This window comes from Nesoenas mayeri (assembly GCF_963082525.1).
Source record: "Nesoenas mayeri genome assembly, chromosome: 11".
NCBI lineage: Eukaryota > Metazoa > Chordata > Aves > Columbiformes > Columbidae > Nesoenas > Nesoenas mayeri.
In genome coordinates, this window is record NC_137563.1 from 21,391,462 (window position 1) to 21,411,576 (window position 20,115).

General features: G+C 43.2%; 2 protein-coding genes and 1 pseudogene across 3 annotated transcripts; 2 read left to right on the top strand and 1 right to left on the bottom strand.

The window, feature by feature from the left end:
• Window positions 1-3,626: 3,626 nt before the first annotated feature.
• On the bottom strand, window positions 3,627-4,846 carry LOC308044750 (olfactory receptor 12D1-like; the record flags this gene model as incomplete). The annotated part of the gene is made up of 2 exons (XM_080351617.1): window positions 3,627-3,644; window positions 3,908-4,846. The coding sequence occupies 2 exons, from the start codon at window positions 4,844-4,846 to the stop codon at window positions 3,627-3,629; spliced, it is 957 nt and encodes a 318-aa protein (XP_080207743.1).
• Window positions 4,847-7,189: 2,343 nt separating this feature from the next.
• On the top strand, window positions 7,190-13,359 carry LOC308044751 (olfactory receptor 10A7-like; the record flags this gene model as incomplete). The annotated part of the gene is made up of 2 exons (XM_080351618.1): window positions 7,190-7,224; window positions 12,375-13,359. The coding sequence occupies 2 exons, from the start codon at window positions 7,190-7,192 to the stop codon at window positions 13,357-13,359; spliced, it is 1,020 nt and encodes a 339-aa protein (XP_080207744.1).
• Window positions 13,360-18,086: 4,727 nt separating this feature from the next.
• Window positions 18,087-19,079, top strand: LOC308044752 (olfactory receptor 12D2-like; annotated as a pseudogene). Its single transcript has one exon. The product of its transcript is annotated as an olfactory receptor 12D2-like (transcript).
• Window positions 19,080-20,115: the final 1,036 nt, after the last annotated feature.

Consider the following 20,115-nt stretch of genomic DNA (forward strand, 5'->3'; position numbering starts at 1 on the left):
AGGTATCACCTCCAGAAATCACACCTGTACCCAGGAGCTTGCCCTCCGTTCTCTGCATCCAGGCCATTATGCAGACAGGTCCGAGTACCCCTTTATTCTGTCCTCAGAAATCCAAAAGGCTGACAAAGCAGGTCTGATGTCCAAGAATGTCTGTGCTTTTCATCTAAGTCTACAAAGGAGTCCAGGAAGCCTGGTGTCTCTTTGGGACGGTAATCTTAGAGGTGCAGGAGCAGGTTGTCCCCGTGTGGTGGAAGGCGAGCGGGCGTGGAAGCAGGCTGCCTTGGCTGAACAGAGAGCTGCGGCTGGAACTTAGGAATAAAAGAGAATTTATAACTTTAGGAAGGAGGGGCAGGCTACTCAAGAGGAATCCAAGAATTCTGTGCGGTTACGCAGGGAGAAAATTAGGAGGGCCAAAGCCCAACTAGAGCTGGGCCTGGCTACTGCTGTAAAAGGCAACGAGAAAAGTTTCTACAACTATATCAGCAACAAAAGGAGTGCTAAGGAGAATCTCCATCCCCTGGTGAATGTGGGGGGAATATAGTGACAGAAGCGGAGGGAAAGGCTGAGGTACTAAATGCCTTTTTCGCCTCAGTCTTTAATAATCAGAACAGTTGTTCTCCAGGCACCCAGCCCCCTGAGCCAGAAGATGGGGATGGGGAGCAGAATGAAAACCCAATAATCCAAGGGGAAATGGTTAGCGTCCTGCTACACTACTTGGACACGCACAAGTCTATGGGGCCAGATGAGATGCACCCAAGGGTGTTGAGGGATGTCGCGGGGGAATGATTTTAGGGTTCTGCTCGCTGTAGAACAATGTTTACATTTCTTAGAGGGAAGAGCGACTTAAAAGAGTTCAGTGGCAGCTTCACTGCGTGGGGGAAACACACCAAGCCAAATGCTGCTGAACTTCTCTCCAGGTGCCTGTACCCATTCACGAAGCAAACCGTCAGGCGTCTTCCCTCCTGATTTGCTCCAGGGGCTGTGTCTTGGGGCTCCGGAGATGAACGCTCGGGTGAGGCCGTATCCACCACAGTGCAAACAACAGGATTCCTCTTTCCCTGATAACCCTTTGCTCCAGAGTCTGTATTTTAGAACTCCAGTGGCAAACTTTCAGGCGAGGCCTTATGACCATATGCAGAGCAGAGTTCAGGAGACAAGATTCTCCTAACATGAAAAAATTAACCGAGTAGAATAGCAAAAGCGCTGGGTCAAGCTGGTACCCGCACAGAGGTCCGCCCAAGCATAGAAAACTAAAAACTTTTATATCTTCACCGACCATTTGCACCAAGATCCAGTCCAATAGCAAAATTTCACCACCAGGTCTTTTGTTCCCTCTAGGACCCTTTTTCCCTGACTCCACGTGGCCTTTGTTTTGTTCAGCTGTAGACATTGTTTTTAGTCCATATCCTTGAAGGTACCATTTTGTCTGGATAAATCTTTCTTCTCAGCAAAGTGCAAAAATAGGCCCCTCTTCGCAGACGTCTGTGATGTCTCTGTGTTGGCCTTGGATTGTTGTTTTCTTAGTTGGTTCCATTTTTCCCAGCAAAATACAAGCTAGACTTCATCTTGCAGGCATTTAGTGTAGTCTGCAGTTGTTTTTGGCAAATACGAGCTTAAAATCTAGGCAAATCTAGTCTAGTAAACAACATGAATCAAAGAGTATATTAAAAATCATACAACCTTATATCTCTAAATAAGCCATTACATTTAGGTGTGCATCTACTTACGCTAAAAGACTAATCTTGAACTTGAATTGGGCTCATCCACTGACCTGTGAACAGTAAAACCATCGCCATACAGCTCACTCATTTAGCAGGGAGAGCTCAAAGTGGCTCATCCAGGCTGTCGCATTTATTGAATGAAGTGGTTGACTCGTAGTCAAACTGCACACAGTAGGAAAGGTCTGCACGAGACTCCCTGCGTACATAAGGCCTTTCCCTCCTCTGGAGCCTGGACCAAACTGCTCCGGTTTGGCTGGGGATGTCGAGTGCTTTCACCACATGAACTGGTGGAGGTGATCACTGAGCCACTTTCCTTTATCTATCAGCAATCTTGGCTAACTGGGGAGGTCCCAGTTGACTGGAAGTTGGCTAACGTGATGCTCATCTACAAGGAGGGCCGTAAGAAGGACTCAGGGAACTACAGACCTGTCAGTCTAACCTTGTTGCTAGGGAAGGTCATGGGGCAGATCATCCTGAGTGACATCACACGGCACATACAAGAGAACCATAAGGTCAGGCCCAGTCAACAAGGGTTTATGAAAGGCAAGTCCTGTTTGACCAACCTGATCTCCTTGTATGACAAGGTGACCCACCTAGCAGATGAGGGAAAGGCTGTGGATGTTGTATACTTAGATTCCAGTAAGGCCTTTGACACCGTATCCCACAGTATTATTCTGGAGAAGCTGCAGATCATGGCCTGGATGGTGTATCTGCAATGGGTAAAAAAACTGTCTGGATGGCTAAGCCCAAAGAGTTGTGGTGAACGGAGCCATATCCAGTTGGTAGCTGGTTACAAGTGGTGTCCCCAGGGCTCAGTATTGGGGTCAGTTTTGTTTAATCTCTTTATCGATGATCTGGATGCGGGGAATGAGTGCACTCTTAGTATATTTGTAGATGACACCAAATTGGGCAGGAGTGTTGGTCTCTTCTCCCAAGTTGGAAGTGATAGGACAAGAGGAAATGTCCTCAAGTTGTACCAGGGGAAGTTTAAATTGGATATTAGAAAAAAAAATTGGATATTAGGAAAAAATTCTTCCCAGAAAGGGTTGTCAGGCATTGGAACAGTCTGCCCAGGGTGGAGTCACCATCCCTGGAGCTGATTAAAACGCGTTTAAAGGAGGTTTCTAGGGACATGGTTTAGTGCTATAGTAGGTTATGATCGGACTTGATCCTGAGAGTCTCTTCCAACTGAAACGATTCTATGATTCTATGATATGATTACATGACATGGAACTGTAATCCAGGCTAAGACTGAAGGTGCTGAATGTCTGTTTAAAGAAACACAGCACCTCAAAATTAAACACTTACAAACTGCTGCACCCCACATTAAGTTTGGGATTTGATGCTCAAGTATAAAGAGATATCTAGTGCTCTTAGAAATGTCCTTAATTCAGAGGCATGAGGTGTGACAAAGAACCTGCAACAGACATGTCCAGTTCTGCATCCACAGGCAAAGTCAGAGTAGGTTACTCGAGGACATTTAACATGTCTGTAGTAGTCCATGCAAATACAGATCAATTCTTTCATCATTCACCATAATCTGTGTCTGGAAAAGCAGACAGGCACATAAATACTTTTAAATATCTAAATCTAGGCAAGATAAGCCACGCTGCTAAAGCTTGTGCAGGTGAATCTCCTATCCAATTTTAAGTTTAAATTTACATCGAGTTTCATGAGTAAGGTTTCCCTTCTACTTGATGGAAAAAAACGCATCCCTCCAGTGGGCTGACTCAAGTCAAACGTTGACAATGTCACGCTCAAGTTATGCCCACCGGAAATGTACTACATGCTAACTCTCTTCAGCTATATAGGAGGTCTGAACAACCAGAGGGTCATTCAGCTGCTTAAACAGAGTTGTCAAGTAATTTCTTATCTTAGATCATCCAGGACACCTGCATGGGACTTTCAGCTCTGCCTCAAGTCCTGCAAGAGGCACAAATGCATCTGTATTAGAAGCCGGAGACCACACAGGCTACCATAAGACAGGTAAATATGGTGGAAGAAGCATCAAATCCTTGAATATCTCCCCTTTGACTTAGATCTACACAATTACCTTCTTATTGTGTTAAACTACATGACATAATCAGACATTTTCCAGTCTCTTGCAACACAGTGTCCTTGTGAGCTCTTTCCTTAAAAACAGTGAGCCTTGTCTTTGTTGTGAGCCTTGTCCTTGTTTTAGTCACATTCCTCCAGGACCGTGATATTTTCCCTAGCACTTTTTTCAGGGCAGTTCTCATCTCCTCGTTCCTAAGAGTGTAGATCAAGGGGTTCAGAGCTGGGGTGACAGCACTGTACAGGAGAGACACTTGTACATTCCTTTGAAGGGACCTTCCTGACGAGGGTGGTGTATAATTGAAGAGCACTGGAATGTACAACAGTGCCACAACGGTGAGGTGGGAGGCACAGGTGGAGAAGGGCTTCCATCTTCCTTCCTGGGACCAGACTTTATGGAAGATGAAGCAGATGATGTAGAGGTAGGAGAGGACTATGAGGGCAAAGGGGCCTAGTGCAACAGATGTGGTAATGACATTGAGGAGGGTCATGTTGAGGCTGGTATTACTGCAAGCCAAATTCAACAGTGGCTTGATGTCACAGAAGAAGTGATGAATGTGGTTGTGGCCACAGAAAGTCAGCTGAGAGGTCATGACTGAGTGTATCATGGCATGCACAAAACCAATGGACCAGCTGGCCGCGGCCAGCAGCAGACAAGTCTGGGGGCTCATGACAAGGGTGTAGCGCAAAGGATTGCAGATGGCCACATAGCGGTCATAGGCCATGGTGGCCAGTAACACAACCTCAGTGCTGCCCAGGAAGTGGAAGAAGTGGAGCTGGGCTAAGCACTCTCCGAAAGAGATGGGCTGATGTCCAAAGAGAAGGCCAGTCAACATCTTGGGAACAGTGACTGTGGAGTAGATGATGTGCAGGCAGGACAAGTTCCCCAGGAAGAAGTACATTGGTGTGTGAAGACGGGGCTCAGCTATCACCATGATCACAATGGCACCATTTCCCAGAAGACTGGTCAAGTAGAGCAACAGGAAGAAGACAAAGAAAAAGTGCTGCAGCCCCTGGATATCAGTGAGACCCAAGAGGATGAACTCGTTGAGCTCAGTCTGGTTGAGCATTGCTGGAACAATAAGAAGCAAAAGCAAAATGTCAAGGTTCCACAGTTGTGAGCAGCAAGAGCATTACAAAACATCAGACGTAATCAAACACAAAAGAAACTAACATGGACAAAACCAACTTAAATGTAGTCTTCTCCTATTTCTATCTAGAACCAAGAAAATCTTAAAATAAAGTATTCCACCTATGCATAAGAGCAGAATATGTAGGATGTAAAACAGAACTGCTTCCTCACCTTCACCCACATATTTCAAGTGTGCTCATCTGTAACTTCTTGCTACAATTCGTGATCCCATAAAAAGACTTCTAACTTCTGATGCTTTCTTTCAAGTATTGTCCCTACATTTCATTAAGTCGATCTCAACTTTAACATTTTTAATGGCTACCATCTCTTCCAGACAATTCTTCCATCTCAAAAACTGCACAATTTCCAAATTTGTATCAACAGCCAGCAGAAGGTGCTCTAAGGTACCATACAGTCATCAACGTTTCTTTTGGATGCTGATGAGAATAAAGGAAGAGGCTGCCCGAGCTTGTGATCACAAACTGGTTTTGCTATTGGACTGTATACTTTGCCTAAAGAATGTCTCTAGGTTGCTCAGCAGCAGACGAATGGGACAAAAGCCAAGATACGTACATTCTACAGTCTTTCTCATCCATTCTGCTGCACTATATACTTCTCCTATAAATAGGTGATTTTTGAAAGCCATTCAGAGAAGTCTCCAGCCCTATCACTCCTGTTCTCATGCTTCCTTAGCTTTGTTTTTCAGCATGAAAACAGGAAACAGGGAACTTCCAAACTGATTTCACCATAAAAGAACATGAGCCTGTTGCACACATGCGTCCACTCTGGAACACTGACCATATTTCTCTGAAAATGCCTTTAGTCTGATCTTTGAACAAGCTCCATTGGAAACATTAGATTTGATAATATTACAGCCTTATCAACCTTTTAGGGTGTCACCTGCATCGCAAGAGTTAGAGATGCCATTCTCTGTGCAATACCGATGCTTCAGTTTCTTCCATGTGATTTGCCACCTTTAGGCTCCAAAGCCCTCCTCATTGAAATGCACCTGCAGAAAGACAGCATTTCATTCAGGTGTGTTCCACTACCTCCTCTGGTTCTGCCTGTTTTTCTCAGCCAACCACAGGTGATCTAATCCCTTTCCTCTCTCCTTCTAAACATTTCTTTTCTTCTGTTTCTAACACTTCCATTCTGTTTCCCAAATGCTGACTGATATTTTCTGTGATAAACTGATGAGCACATGCAGTCAAAAAAAATAGCTTTCCCAAATTTATTCTCTTTTGTTTTCAATTTTATTGTTATTTTAGTTTCCTATAACTTAAATACAAATGCAAATACAAGATGTTTCATGCTGAGGTTTTCCTATTTTTCCAACTATATAAATTACGTCATATAAAAAAAATAGTTCTGCACAATCCTCACCTCACTATCAATCAGCACTTTTCTCATTGCAGTAGGGCCCTTTGATTGAGAGCCAGGAAGCAAAGCTGAGGACAAAACAACGGATTTTGTGGAGTTAAGAGTGTTTCTACTCTCCTTATTTCTGTGATATCTCCTTGGCATTCTTGTAGCTGAGAGATCAATGCTGCAGCTGTGATGACAATGACTACTGTGAGTTCTCAGGGGCTTGCAGTTATTTGGGTAGGATGTAAGGAGAAGACTTTGCAAATGTTACCAGAAATCTCTGATGACCAAATTAGAGGAGCAGAAAGTCTTTTCTTCTTGTCCAGAATGTGCAAAATATCAACAACATCATGTGGGAATTAAATTTCCTATTGCTTTGATCAGTCTCCTGAGATGAGTTTTCTGAATCAATGGGGAATTGCACAGCAATGTACTGTGTAGATGAGCACCTGCGAAGTAGAAGAGTGAAAATAAAGCAGCCCACAGAGACTAGATAATAACAAAACCTTCCCAAAACTAACCAAACCAACCAACCCACCCTCAGCCCTCCTTCCAAAAAAACCAGAAAACATCTTCTCCCAGTTTTGTGTCATTGGTGAACTTACTTAATATTCCTTTAAGTCCTGCGTTTAAGTTGTTTATGAAGATATCTGGCCCTAAGATGGATCCCTGCAGGACCCCGTAGTGGCTGCTCACCAGCCCAACAAAAACTTTTTACTAGAACCCTTTGAGCCTGACCCATCAGCCCAATTCTTGCCCACTGCATGGTTCTCTGGGACCCCCAGGGCCCACCTTTTGTGTTGTACACCAAGAGGAAGAAAGCATGACATCTCTGCTTGTCTGTGTCCCTGTTTATGAAGTGATCAAGCTCACCAAGTCATGAGTAGGGGTATGAGATCCAGATTCAGTTGCCTAAATGGAGATCTGCAGTGCAGTTCTTGACAAGATAAGGTATCCTAGCATGATGGATGTGACCCAGAACTTAATATAGTCCCTTCTTCTTCTGTGATGATATTTAGACCCCAGCTGGCACACTCCATAGGGTCTAAACCATTCCTGTACACCTGTGTACACATACCTAAAAACCAGTCTTAGACTGTCTCTATAAAGGACAAAACCAAAGGCACTTCCCAGTGCCATCCCAGTTGTCTCAATAATTACTTTGTACAAGATGATCACTGTCTGGAGGTGCTTGTAGTTTATCATTTTCCCAGGACATTGAAAGTGATGTCAGGTTCTTCTTAAGTTATGTCAGAGTCGCATGACATTCAGGAATGTCTTGGTTTTGTTAAAAATAAGTTTTTCTTTTAGTGATTTTGCCTGTCAGCTAAAGCCTTCATATTAGCTGCATTTTCCCTGAGAATCAGATACATGTTTTGGTAAACCTAGCAATGGAATGCAAACTTAATGATAAGGACAGATTCACATCTCATGAGATGGACAACAAGAAACAAGTGACCAAGAAAGTGACCAACTGTGTATAACATTCCATTCACGTGAATACTTCATATAAAAGTGGGAGATCATGAGGACCTCGTCCCTTTTTCCTCATGGTTGACATTAGGAGAGGATCTTGCTAGTCGTCCCTAGTGAGAGACTGAATCCAGCTCCAGTTGGCTGTGGAATCCAGTCCAGGACTTCGGGTGCCGGCTCTGCAGTTGCTGAGACTTTCAAGGTAGGTTTTGTATATTTTGTATTATTTTCTCTATTCTTATTAGTAGCATTAGTAAAACATTTTTAATTTTTCCAATTCTCTTCTCTCTGTTCTTCTTTTCCTCTCCATCGCCTGTCCTGAGTGAGAAGGGGGGAGAGGGAGGGGCAAAAGGGGAACGTGGGGGGAGGAGAGGAGGTTAACAATACATCCGCCAGGGTTTTATTGTCACCCCACAACCAAAACCCTCGACAAGGAACTAGTCTGTTAGGCTGGGATTTGCTTGGAATTCTATATCACTAATGCTTTTTTTCCATCTTCTTCTCTGTTGAGTCGTCTTTCTTGATGAAATGTGATTCTTTATGGACCAGATACGACTTCTGCACAAAGTATGCCAGCAGGTGTAAGTAACTCACATGGTTGTGCTTTGAAGCTGTGCAGAAACAACACTTTGTCATGTACAGGCTGCCTTCCCTTCCAACAGCAAGATAAAGGATGTCAGCATGGAGTCTTCCTCTGGCTAGAGGGTCCTTCCTTTCTATTCACTGATGAATCAGTTGAAGAACAACTCACAGAGGATTTCCATCTTATTTTGATTTTAGACACATTATAATTAGTTGCAGTAGGAGTATATTACTTTATTTTGTTATTTTATTAAGCTGGTTTTATGTCAATCCATGAGTTTCCCCTTTCCCTTTTGCTTCTCTCCCCTGTTTGGAGAGGGGGGACAGGTGGACTGAGCGAGCAGCTGTCATGGTTTTGATTGCTCGCTGGGTTTAAGCCACATCAGCTTGGAAAAGGTTCATCTCATGAGTTGCTCCATGACCTTCCCAGGGACCAAGGTGAAGCTGGGCAGCCTGTAGTTCTCCATGTCCTCCTTCTTGTCCTTTTCAAAGACAGGAGTGACATTTCCATTCCTTCGGTCCTCAGACATCTCCCCCAGTCACAGTGAGCATACAAAGATTCTGCAGAGTGGCCTCATGATGACTTCAGCCAGCTCCCTCAGCACTCATGGGAACATCCCATCAGGGTTTGTGGAATTATGTATGTCCGGTATTCCCTGCCGTGATCTTCTTTCACCAAGGATATGACATCCATGCTCCAGACTCTGCCCCTGACCTCTAGGGTCTGGGATTCCTGAAGCCTGGTCTTGCTAATAAACACCAAGGACAAGGCGGCATTCGGTACATCCACCTTTTCCGTGTCCTGTGTCACCAGGTCCCCCAACTCATTCAGCAATGGGCCCACATTTTCCTGTGTCTGCCTTTTGTCACCTGTGTACTTACAGAAGCTTTTCTTGCTGTCTTTGACATCCCTGGCCAGATTCAATTTCATTTCAGCTTTGGCTTTCATAACTGAGTCTATTGCATGCTCAGACAGAGCATGAACGTTTGAAAAATAAGAACTCTTCATTATCTCATGCACTTTCACCATGCAAACTGGCAGACTGATGCTTCAGAGAACATACCTGTGTGGCTGATGAAAAATCCCTTTAGCCATGCAAAACACGCACACACACCACACACTGCGGGAATGCTCTGAAGAGGCAGGCAGAGCCCAGGAGCGCTTGAGGCTCACAGGAGGGGGATGGAGCAAGTGTTCACAGCTGTTGCAAAAGAAACCATAATCGCCTCAATATGAAAGGAAACTGGAGGGTTTATTTGTTTGCATATGGTTTTGGCTTTTTTGACAAACAAGCAAAAACTCTAACAAGCAGTTGTACTTAAGGAAAAACCAACATAGAGCAGGGCAAAATTCATTTTAGTATATGTATATGTTAAAGTAACATATCTTGAGCATTTATTAGGGTCAGTCTGAATTGTCCATGATGGCAATTTGTAAGTGATCTCCCTGAGTTGGAAGCTTTTCCTCTTGTTTTCTCCCCCGTCCTGTCCTGTCCTGTCCTGTTGAGGAGGGGGAGTGAGCGAGCGGCTGCGTGGGAGCCTGGCAGCCGCCCAAAGCCAGGTCACCACACACGGATAAAGACATTTCCATTCACGCGGATGAGACAAAGAGAGAATTCACAGAAATGAGAAAGCCATGTAACCTGTGACAGAGCAGCAGCAAGATGAGATCCTGCTGCACACAGTGCATGGTCAGGGAGTTGGGACTCTAAATCATCCTCCTTAGCAACAGGAGAATATTAATGGCTCCTCTGTGACGTTTCCAACTGCACTGGTACAATTTCTTCCTCTTGCTTGACTCGTCTTCCTAGATATTTCAGGATGCAAACCCAGGCTTTACAGAGTTGATTAAGTGTTAAATACCTCAGTCTTGAATTCACATCACCTAATTTTTCCCCTCTAACTTACATGGAGCTACCACACCCTCATGAAGAGTGCTTCAGATGACCAGCAAACATCTACCAAAAGAAATCTATGATTTCCAGAATAAAGTGGCCTAAAAATAGCTGTTATTCTATGGCTTGTTGTATTTAGGGCCATGTAACACATTGGTATCTTATTACAATGCTCTATATTCATAACACCATTGCTACTCAAGAATTCATTATGATCTTTTAGAAGAATTTTCAGCTACTGTGAAACATACATCAAATTCCATTTTTTCCCCCTAAATACTAGTCAACTAGAGAAGAAAAAGAAAAAAGAATACCCTGTTATTTCTGTTAACTATTTTTTTTTGCTTACTCATACAGTTCTGAACATGTGGAAGGAAACACTGCTAATACTATAATTAGATTACTAGTATGTCATAAGACATACTGCACATTCATATAGCCCAAAGATATTAAAAAAAAAAAAAAGATCACATAACTCATGATCTCATCATCCTAAGAAGTTGCTGTCTGGAGATCTGATCCTACTGGGAGCAAGTGAAAATTCAAATGCTTCCACCCATTTGCTGTCAGAGCCTTTGGAATCAGAGACAAGATGCAACCTCTTACAGATGAAATCAAAGTAATGTTCCTTTCCCTTTTTCTCTCTAGTCATAACTTCTCATCCTCTCTGCCTTGAGAATTATTGCCTCTGCTGAAGAGAGAGAGAAAACTCTACCCGTTGTAGTAAGATAAGGTAATATTTCTGTTCCTCATTCTTACTTGATTCTTACTTGATTCCTATGGCAGAACCAAGACATAAGTGTGTTTCCATGGTTTATTTTTTCTCATTCGAAGCTGGAACTGTTATTATGACATACAAGGGGAATCCATCTCACCTGCCTTTAGGAACCAGAAGTGCAGATTTTTAACTCTGAATTAGCCACTCAAACAAGAGAAATAGGAACCTCCGAGGCATCAGTGATTAATATTATCTGAGATGCCTACAGGGGTGAAACAGTAATTATACTGACAGTATTTTATTTCTATTGTCTATAGAAAACCTTGGCAACTGTAGCTGCCTATTTTGCTGACAAATATGTTGATTAAGGGAATCACAGCATCCATACTCTTTCACCTCCTCCCGCCCCTTTTCCCTTTCATCTTTGTCTTTCAAAAATCAGCCAAGTATATTTTGGCTGAAACAGTCCAGGAAGTTTCCCAGAGAAATAATGCTGTGAGCAGATCTGCTGAGATGATAAATCCCAGAAAATGGCAGCCAGGTGTAGATGCTGGCAGCCACGTTCATGTGGGCAGCCGTTGGTACGCTGAGCATCATGTTACTTCCCAGAGCTTACCTTGAATGAATACTCAGAATACGGATTTTATATGATTTGATGAAACAAAAGTAAGTGAGTGAACACTTTTCTGAATTTAAAGCTGTTTAGGTTTGGATTGTATTTTGCAGGGTTAACAGTGAAAATAACGCAGGTGGATCACTTCTGCTTGAGTCAGACCAGGAGGTGGGAAGCCACAGGATCTCCATATCACCTGGCTTAGAGCACCAATAATATTTCAGTTAATTCCAGCTATCAAAAAATTAGGCCATTGTATACTCATTTCATTATTAATGATCCTCCAATCCTGGCATCCTTGGACATCCACCTTAGAAGGAAATTAATGGTGCTTCTGTCTCGTGCAGTATTTCCCACCATTCAATACAAACCAGTTCCAAGATGACTGGTTCACATTTAGATGCTTGCAGACATTTAGATGTTGAAATTTACTGAGAGACATCCAGCCCATCCACAGTGAATTCTTCTGTCACATCATAGATGCCACTCTTACACTAAGGTGACCTGCCCTTTGGAAGGATTCATTTCTTTCCATATAAAATAAAGACAGAATGGTTATTGGAAATTTGAATGTCTATTTTCTGTTTATCTAAATATGAGAAGATGCATCCGAGCCTGTGACTGTTAAAGATGATCTTGAAGAGGTTGCCCAGCTGAGATATTTTTCCACTGGGGTCACTGTCATATCCAATCCAAGTTTCATCTCATTCATATTTTAAGCTCCATTTTACTTTCAAGTGTAGCAATTCCTGAGACCACAAGTCTGTCCCAAGCTACTAACCCTTTTGTTGTGTGTTTTGTTTTGCTTTTTCGCTCTTAGGACAGAACCTGTTGAGGAAATGAAGCCAGGAAACCAAACCATCGCTACTCACTTCTTCCTTTCGGGGTTTGCTTTCCATGGCAAGATGCAGCTCCTGTTTTTCATGCTGATTTCCATCATGTTCCTGGCCACGTTGATAGGGAACTCTCTAATTGTTGTGATCACAACCGTTGACCCTGTCCTACACACGCCCATGTACTACCTCCTAAAGAATCTTGCCTTGACAGAAATCTGCTACAGCCTCACCATTGTCCCCAAGATGCTTGCAATTCTGCTGGCGGAGAGAAAAGTGATTTCCTTCACAGCTTGCGCCTTGCAGCTCAACTGCGTTATTCTTTTTGTCACCTGTGAGTGTTTCCTCTTAGGAGCAATGGCTTATGACCGGCAAGCGGCAATATGCCACCCGTTGCATTATGCCACCATGATGAACAGGGATCGCTGCTTCAAGATGGCCATTGGGTCTTGGCTGTGTGGTGTCCCTGTGGCTCTGGGCTTCACCACATGGTTATTTACCCTGCCCTTCTGTGGGAGAAACACAGTTGATCATTTCTTTTGTGATATTTCTCCTTTGCTGAAGCTAGTGTGTGCAGACACAGCCTTCTTTGAACTACTGGTTTTTATTGCTATTGTCCTAATAGTGATGATTCCCTTTTCTCTCATAGCCGTCTCCTACCTTTGCATTATCCATGCTGTTCTTCAGATCCCCTTGGCTGTGGGCCAGAGGCGAGCCTTTTCCACCTGTGCAGCTCACCTGGTGGTTGTGACTCTTTTCTACAGCACAACTGGCATCATTCACCTGCGACCCAAGTCCAGCCTCTCATCCGACATGAAGAAAATGGTTTCCCTGTCTTACACAGTGGTCACTCCCATGCTCAACCCCATCATCTACAGCCTGAGGAACCAGGAAGTCAAGCAAAGCCTGAGGACGTGTATTGACAAGTGGTTACTCGGGAAGCAGATGACTGTTTTTTCGCTCTCCAGGTGATGGATTCCGTGTACATGCAAAGATTACAGGTGTTTCCCTAATGGAAAAAAATAAATGGTATTTATGAATGAAGATAAATGCTTTTCAAAAGACCTGTGCTATTTGAGCAATTCTTTGCAGTTAAATCCTTGAAATATTTGGCCTTTTTTACTTGGCATATTGGGATAAATTATAGTTCTTGTACCTCGGGCCTTGCAAACAAAGAAGTAAATCTTGCTCAGAGTAGGAATAATCCCAAAGAAAATTGTAAAATTCTTATCCTCCCCCCCTCTCCCTCCATGTCCATTAAACAGACAAGCTCTCTGCCTTGGGAAACAGATATTTGTTCTCCTCTCCATCAATGCAAATGTTATAGCCTGGATCATTTCCCCTCAAGAAAGAACCCTCAATAATGCGTTGAGAATCAAGTTAGTAGCTCATGATTGGAGGGGAGGAGCCATGTCTCCTGCAAGTGTCCCTGCTACTGGAGGGAGAGACTGGGTTCTAGTCTAGACTTGATCTGATTTGTTTCCACTCAGAACAAAGATCTCTTTCCCAAGCTAGCTAGTAACTTGCTCAGTTCAGGACAGAAAGGGGAAGCTGAAACACCGCCAGCTCGCTGCGGTAGCTTTGTTTTAATTAGTTCCCTTCTCATGTAGATTGAGGGAAAGCTGAGGGAGGGGATGGATCCATAACTCATTGAACCTGGTACTTTCTGTCTGATTCTTTCTCTGGCTTGCCAGAGGGAGTGTTCATCAAAGTGAAATGGAGCTTGTGCATCTATTTTCTTTCAGCATAAGATTTTTCATCTTATTTTCTCCTCCTGTCCTGTTCTGTTGAGGAGGGGACATGAGAGAACAGCTGGGTGGGAGTCCAGCTGCAGCCCAATCCACTACAGGAGTAAATGTAACAAGTGTTGCTAAGAGTTGATTTTGGGAATAAAAACCAGATAAAATAGGAAATGAAAATAAAGCCATGAGCTAGAAGGATGAAAGATTTTAATGCATTGTGAGTTAGGCAAGTGGAAAGGTTTCAGTTGGTTACAGAAATAATACAATGTGTGAATGGGATGGTCAGAGGATACTTCGATGTTTCAGAGAACGTTGGACCTGAGCATGATGAAGATGACATGGAATGAGGGGAGGAGATTGTACTGTGTCGGGCTGGCATGGAGTCAGCCTTCTTCCTAGCAGCTCCTGTGGTGTGTGCTTTGCATTTTTGGCTTAAAGAGTGTTGAAAAAATACCAATATTTTGGCTATTGCTGAGCAGTGCTTGTTCAGAGTCAAGTCTTTCTCTTCACAAAAACCCATAGTATTGGGATAGGATGGAGACCGGGAGGGAACACAGCCAGGACAGCTGCCCCAAACTGCCCAAAGGGATATTCCATACCACAGGAGGTTTTGCACAACAAGGAAAGCTCAAGGAATGGAGGAGGATGAGACAGTGTTCACGGTTAAGGTGTTTGTTTTCTCAAGCCACACTTAGGCATGCTGAGTCCCTGCTTCCTAGGAAGTGGCTGGACATCTGCCTGATGATGTGAAGTTGTGAATTAAGTCCACTTTTGCTTGTGTACACAAGTTTTTCTCTCCTTATTAAACCATCATTACCTTGATCCACAACTCTTTTCACTTCCCTTTAATTTTCTCCTCACAACAGAGGGGAGTGTGAGAGGTACGATGCTCATGCAGTTGCAGAAAATTGCAGAATAAACTGAGTCCCTTGACATGGTAATAAGGGACAAACGATAAGGGAGACATTGAGAAGAGCCAGACCTTGTCAATCAATGACTCGATGAAGGTAAACAGGGAGAAACAAAGGGAGGGTAAACAGGAAAGGGATAAAATGGACTGGTCCCATGAAAACAGGGCCAGTCAATGCACTCACCTGGTGAGCCCTGCACCTCATCTCTGCAGTCTGTCCTATCATCTTATAGCTTCTTATTTTCAATCTCTGCTCTGCTGTTGGTGACACCTGGGTGTGGAATTATAAACCAAGAATAACCAAAACTGTCTTACTATTGGAGTGGCATGTAGGGCAGCCAGCCCTTGGTATGGATCCCACAATTTCTATGGGTGACTGTTTTGCTTCAGAAAGGAAACCAGGAGCCCTTGGGCTGACTCCTGACATTGAGATGCAAATTTGGCAAGTATTTTGCTACAAAGACACCAGAATCTCATCCTCATCTGTGAAACCACAACAAAAAGAAAACATCAGAAATCCAAAGAGAGCACAACAGATGGAAAAATGTGAGGTTTCACAAATACTAATTCTAATTCTAATATTTGAAAGAGATTTAGGAAATGTTGCCCAAACAGAGCTTCAGGTCAGCTGGGGATGCACAACTCAGGAGGGATTCCAGCCATACACTCTGTGCACTGAGATGGAGATCTTTGTGTCAGATCTTTTAGGGGGGAGCAGGGTAGTTTGGTTGTTTGTTTTTTGTGGACTGTTTCACTTTATCTTTTCTGTTTTATGGGTGCTCATCTATGCACTTTCTTCAGGCAACACTATTTTGCTGTGCAATTCCCCATTGATTCAGAAATCTCATCTCAGGAGACTGATCAAAGCAAAAGGAAATTTAATTCCCACATGAGGTTGCTGATATTTTGTATGTTTTGGACATGAAGGAAAATCTTTATTCCTCCTCTAACTAGGTCATCAGAGATTTCTAGTACCATTTGCAAAGCTTCCTGCATGCATCCTACCTGAATAACTACAAGCCCCTGAGAACTCACAGTAGTCGTTGTCATCACAGCTGCAGTATTGATCTCTCAGCTACAAGAATGCCAAGGAGATACTACAGAAAAAAGGAGAGCAGAAATTCTCGGTCTCTTAACTCCACAAAATATGTTGGTTTATCCTCAGCTCGGCTTTCTGACTCTCAATCAGAGAGCCCTACTACAATGAGAAAAGTGCTGACTGACAGTGAGGTTTGTGCATAATTCATGTCTTTTTTATGATTGATCAGTTAAATAGTTGGAAAAATAGGCAAGCTTCAACATGAAAAATCTTGTCTTTGCATTTGTATTTAATGTAGAGTCTTAAAGTAATAAAAAAATCAATAAAAGAAAAAAGCAGATTGGGAGAACTATTTGACTGGATGTGTTCATCAGTTACTTTGAGTATTTATTAGTCAGCACCTGTGAAACAGAAGGGAAGTAGTAGAAGGAGAAGAAAAGAAAAGATGTTCAGAAGGAAGAGAGGAAAGGGATTAGATCACCTGTGGTTGGCTGAGAAAAACAGACAGAACCAGAGGAGGTAGTGGAACACACCTGAATGAAATGCTGTCTTTCTGCAGATGCATTTCACTGAGGAGGGCTTTGGAGCCTAAAGGTGGTAAATCACATGGAAGAAACTGAAGCATCGGTATTGCACAGAGAATGGCATCTCTAACTCTTGCGATGCAGGTGACACCCTAAAAGGTTGATAAGGCTGTAATATTATCAAATCTAATGTTTCCAATGGAGCTTGTTCAAAGATCAGACTAAAGGCATTTTCAGAGAAATATGGTCAGTGTTCCAGAGTGACGCATGTGTGCAACAGGCTCATGTTCTTTTATGGTGAAATCAGTTTGGAAGTTCCCTGTTTGTTTCCTGTTTTCAGGCTGAAAAACTAAGTTAAGGAAGCATGAGAAACGGAGTGATAGGGCTGGAGACCTCTCTGAATGGCTTTCAAAAATCATTTGTTTCGAGTAGAAGTATATAGTACAACAGAATGGATGAGAAAGACTGTGAAATGTACCTATATATGTTTTAACCTCTTTAAAAGATGTATTTTGAAAGTCATTATTTTTTCATTAGTTGGATTGATAAATTTTAGTCATCACTGCATTGAATGTACAGAGAAAACTACTCACCTTGTAAGATTTGGGGTCTCTGTTGTAAGCCAGAAATACCTGTGCCTCCCTGCTCTACTAAAATAATGTCAGGATTTTGTTCTTTATTCTGGATGGTTGGGAATCACCCAGAAATGAACGATGGTGACAGAACTGACCGTGTTGTCTCATTGGGCAGTATGACCAACTTTGAGTGGGATGAGCCCGTTCGTCTGGAACTTGCACCAGGTAACTCGTCTCCTGCAAGTTCAGTCTTGCTCCATCACAGAATTGCGGGAGATGAGATCTTGGCTTTTGTCCCATTCGTCTGCTGCTGAGCAACCAAGAGACATTCTTTAGGCAAAGTATACAGTCCAATAGCAAAACCAGTTTGTGATCACAAGCTCGGGCAGCCTCTTCCTTTATTCTCATCAGCATCCAAAAGAAATGCTGAGGACTGTATGGTACCTTAGAGCACCTTCTGCTGGCTGTCAATACAAAATTGGAAAGTGCAATTTTTCATATCTCAGAACTGTCTGGAAGAGATGGTAACCATTAGAAATCTGAAAACTGAAATCGGCTTAATGAAATGTAGGCACAATAGTGGAAAGAAAGCATCAGAAGTTAGAAGTTTTATTGATGGGATCACGAGTTGTAGCAGGAAGTTACAGATGAGGACAACTGAAATATGAGTGAGGGTGAAGGTGAGAAAGTAGCCCTGTATCCCCTTTTACATACTCTGCTGTTATGCATAGGTGGAAGGCTTTATTTGAAGATTTTCTTGGTACTTGACAGAAGAAAACTACATTCAAGTTGTTTTTGTCCATGTTAGTTTCTTTTGTGTCTGATTACATGTCTGATGATTTGTAATGCTCTTGCTGCTCACAACTGTGGAACCTTGACATTTTGCTTTTGTTTCTTACTGTTCCAGCAATGCTGAACCAGACTGCGCTCAGCGAGTTCATCCTCTTGGGTCTCACTGATATCCAGGGGCTGTAGCACTTTTTCTTTGTCTTCTTCCTGTTGCTCTACTCGACCAGTCTTCTGGGAAATGGTGCCATTGTGACCCTGGTGATAGCTGAGCCCCGTCTTCACACACCAATGTACTTCTTCCTGGGGAACTTGTCCTGCCTGCACATCATCTACTCCACAGTCACTGTTCCCAAGATGTTGACTGGCCTTCTCTTTGGACATCAGCCCATCTCTTTTGGTGGGTGCTTAGCCCAGCTCCACTTCTTCCACTTCCTGGGCAGCACTGAGGTTGTGTTACTGGCCACCATGGCCTATGACCGCTATGTGGCCATCTGCAATCCTTTGCGCTACACCCTTGTCATGAGCCCCGAGACTTGTCTGCTGCTGGCCACGGCCAGCTGGTCCATTGGTTTTGTGCATGCCATGATACACTCAGTCATGACCTCTCAGCTGACTTTCTGTGGCCACAACCACATTCATCACTTCTTCTGTGACATCAAGCCACTGTTGAATTTGGCTTGCAGTAGTACCAGCCTCAACATGACCCTGCTCAATGTTGTTGCCACATCTGTTGCACTAGGCTCCTTTGCCCTCATAGTCCTCTCCTACCTCTACATCATCTGCTTCATCTTCCATAAAGTCCGGTCCCAGGAAGGAAGATGGAAGCCCTTCTTCACCTGTGCCTCCCACCTCACCGTTGTGGCACTGTTGTACATTCCAGTGCTCTTCAATTATACACCACCCTCGTCAGGAAGGTCCCTTCAAAGGGATGTGCAAGTGTCTCTCCTATACAGTGCTGTCACCCCAGCTCTGAACCCCTTGATCTACACTCTTAGGAACCATGAGATGAGAACTGTCCTGAAAAAATTCCTAGGAAAAAAATCACGTTCCTGGAGGAATGTGACTAAAACAAGGACAAGGCTCACAACAAAGACAAGGCTCACCTGTTTTTAAGGAAAGAGCTCACAAGGACACTGTGTTGCAAGAGACTGGAAAATGTCTGATTATGTCATGTAGTTTAACACAATAAGAAGGTAATTGTGTAGATCTAAGTCAAAGGGGAGATATTCGAGGACTTGAATCTTCTTCCATCATATTTAGATGGCATGTGTATGGCAGCCCATGTGGTTTCTGGCTTCTAATACAGATGCATTTGTACCTCTTGCAGGACTTGAGGCAGAGCTAACAGCCCCATGCAGGTGTCCTGGATGATCTAAGATAAGAAATTACCTAACAGCTCTGTTTTAGCAGCTGAATGACCCTCTGGTTGTTCAGACCTCCTATATAGCTGGAGAGAGTGGTATTATTTTGGGTGGGCATAACTTAAACGTGATATTGTCAACATTTGACTTGACTCAGCCCACTGGAGGGATGTGTTTCTTTCCATCAAGTAGAAGGGAAACCTTACTCATGAAACTCGATGTAAATTTAAACATAAAAATGGATGGGAGATTCATCTCCACAAGCTTTAGCAGCATGACTTATATTGCCTAGATTTAGATATTTGAACGTATTTATGTGCCTGTCTGCTTTTCCAGATCCAGATTATGGTGAATGATGAAAGAATTGATCTGTATTTGCATGGACTACTACAGACATGTTAAATGTCCTCGAGTAACCTACTCTGGCTTTGCCTGTGGATGCAGAACTGGACACGTCTGTTGCAGGTTCTTTGTAACGCTTCATGCCTCTGAATTAAGGGTGTTTCTAAGAGCACCAGATATCTATTTGTACTTGGGTACCAAATTCCAAACTTAATGTGGGGTGCAGCAGTTTGTAAGTGTTTAATTTTGAGGTGCTGTGTGTCTTTACACAGACATTCAGCACCTTCAGTCTTAGCCTGGATTACAGTTTCATGTCATGGAATCGTATCATAGAATCATAGAATCGTTTCAGTTGGAAGAGACTCTCAGGATCATCAAATCTAATCCTAAACTAACTATAGTACTAAACCATGTCCCTAAGAGCCTCCTTTAAATGTCATTTAATC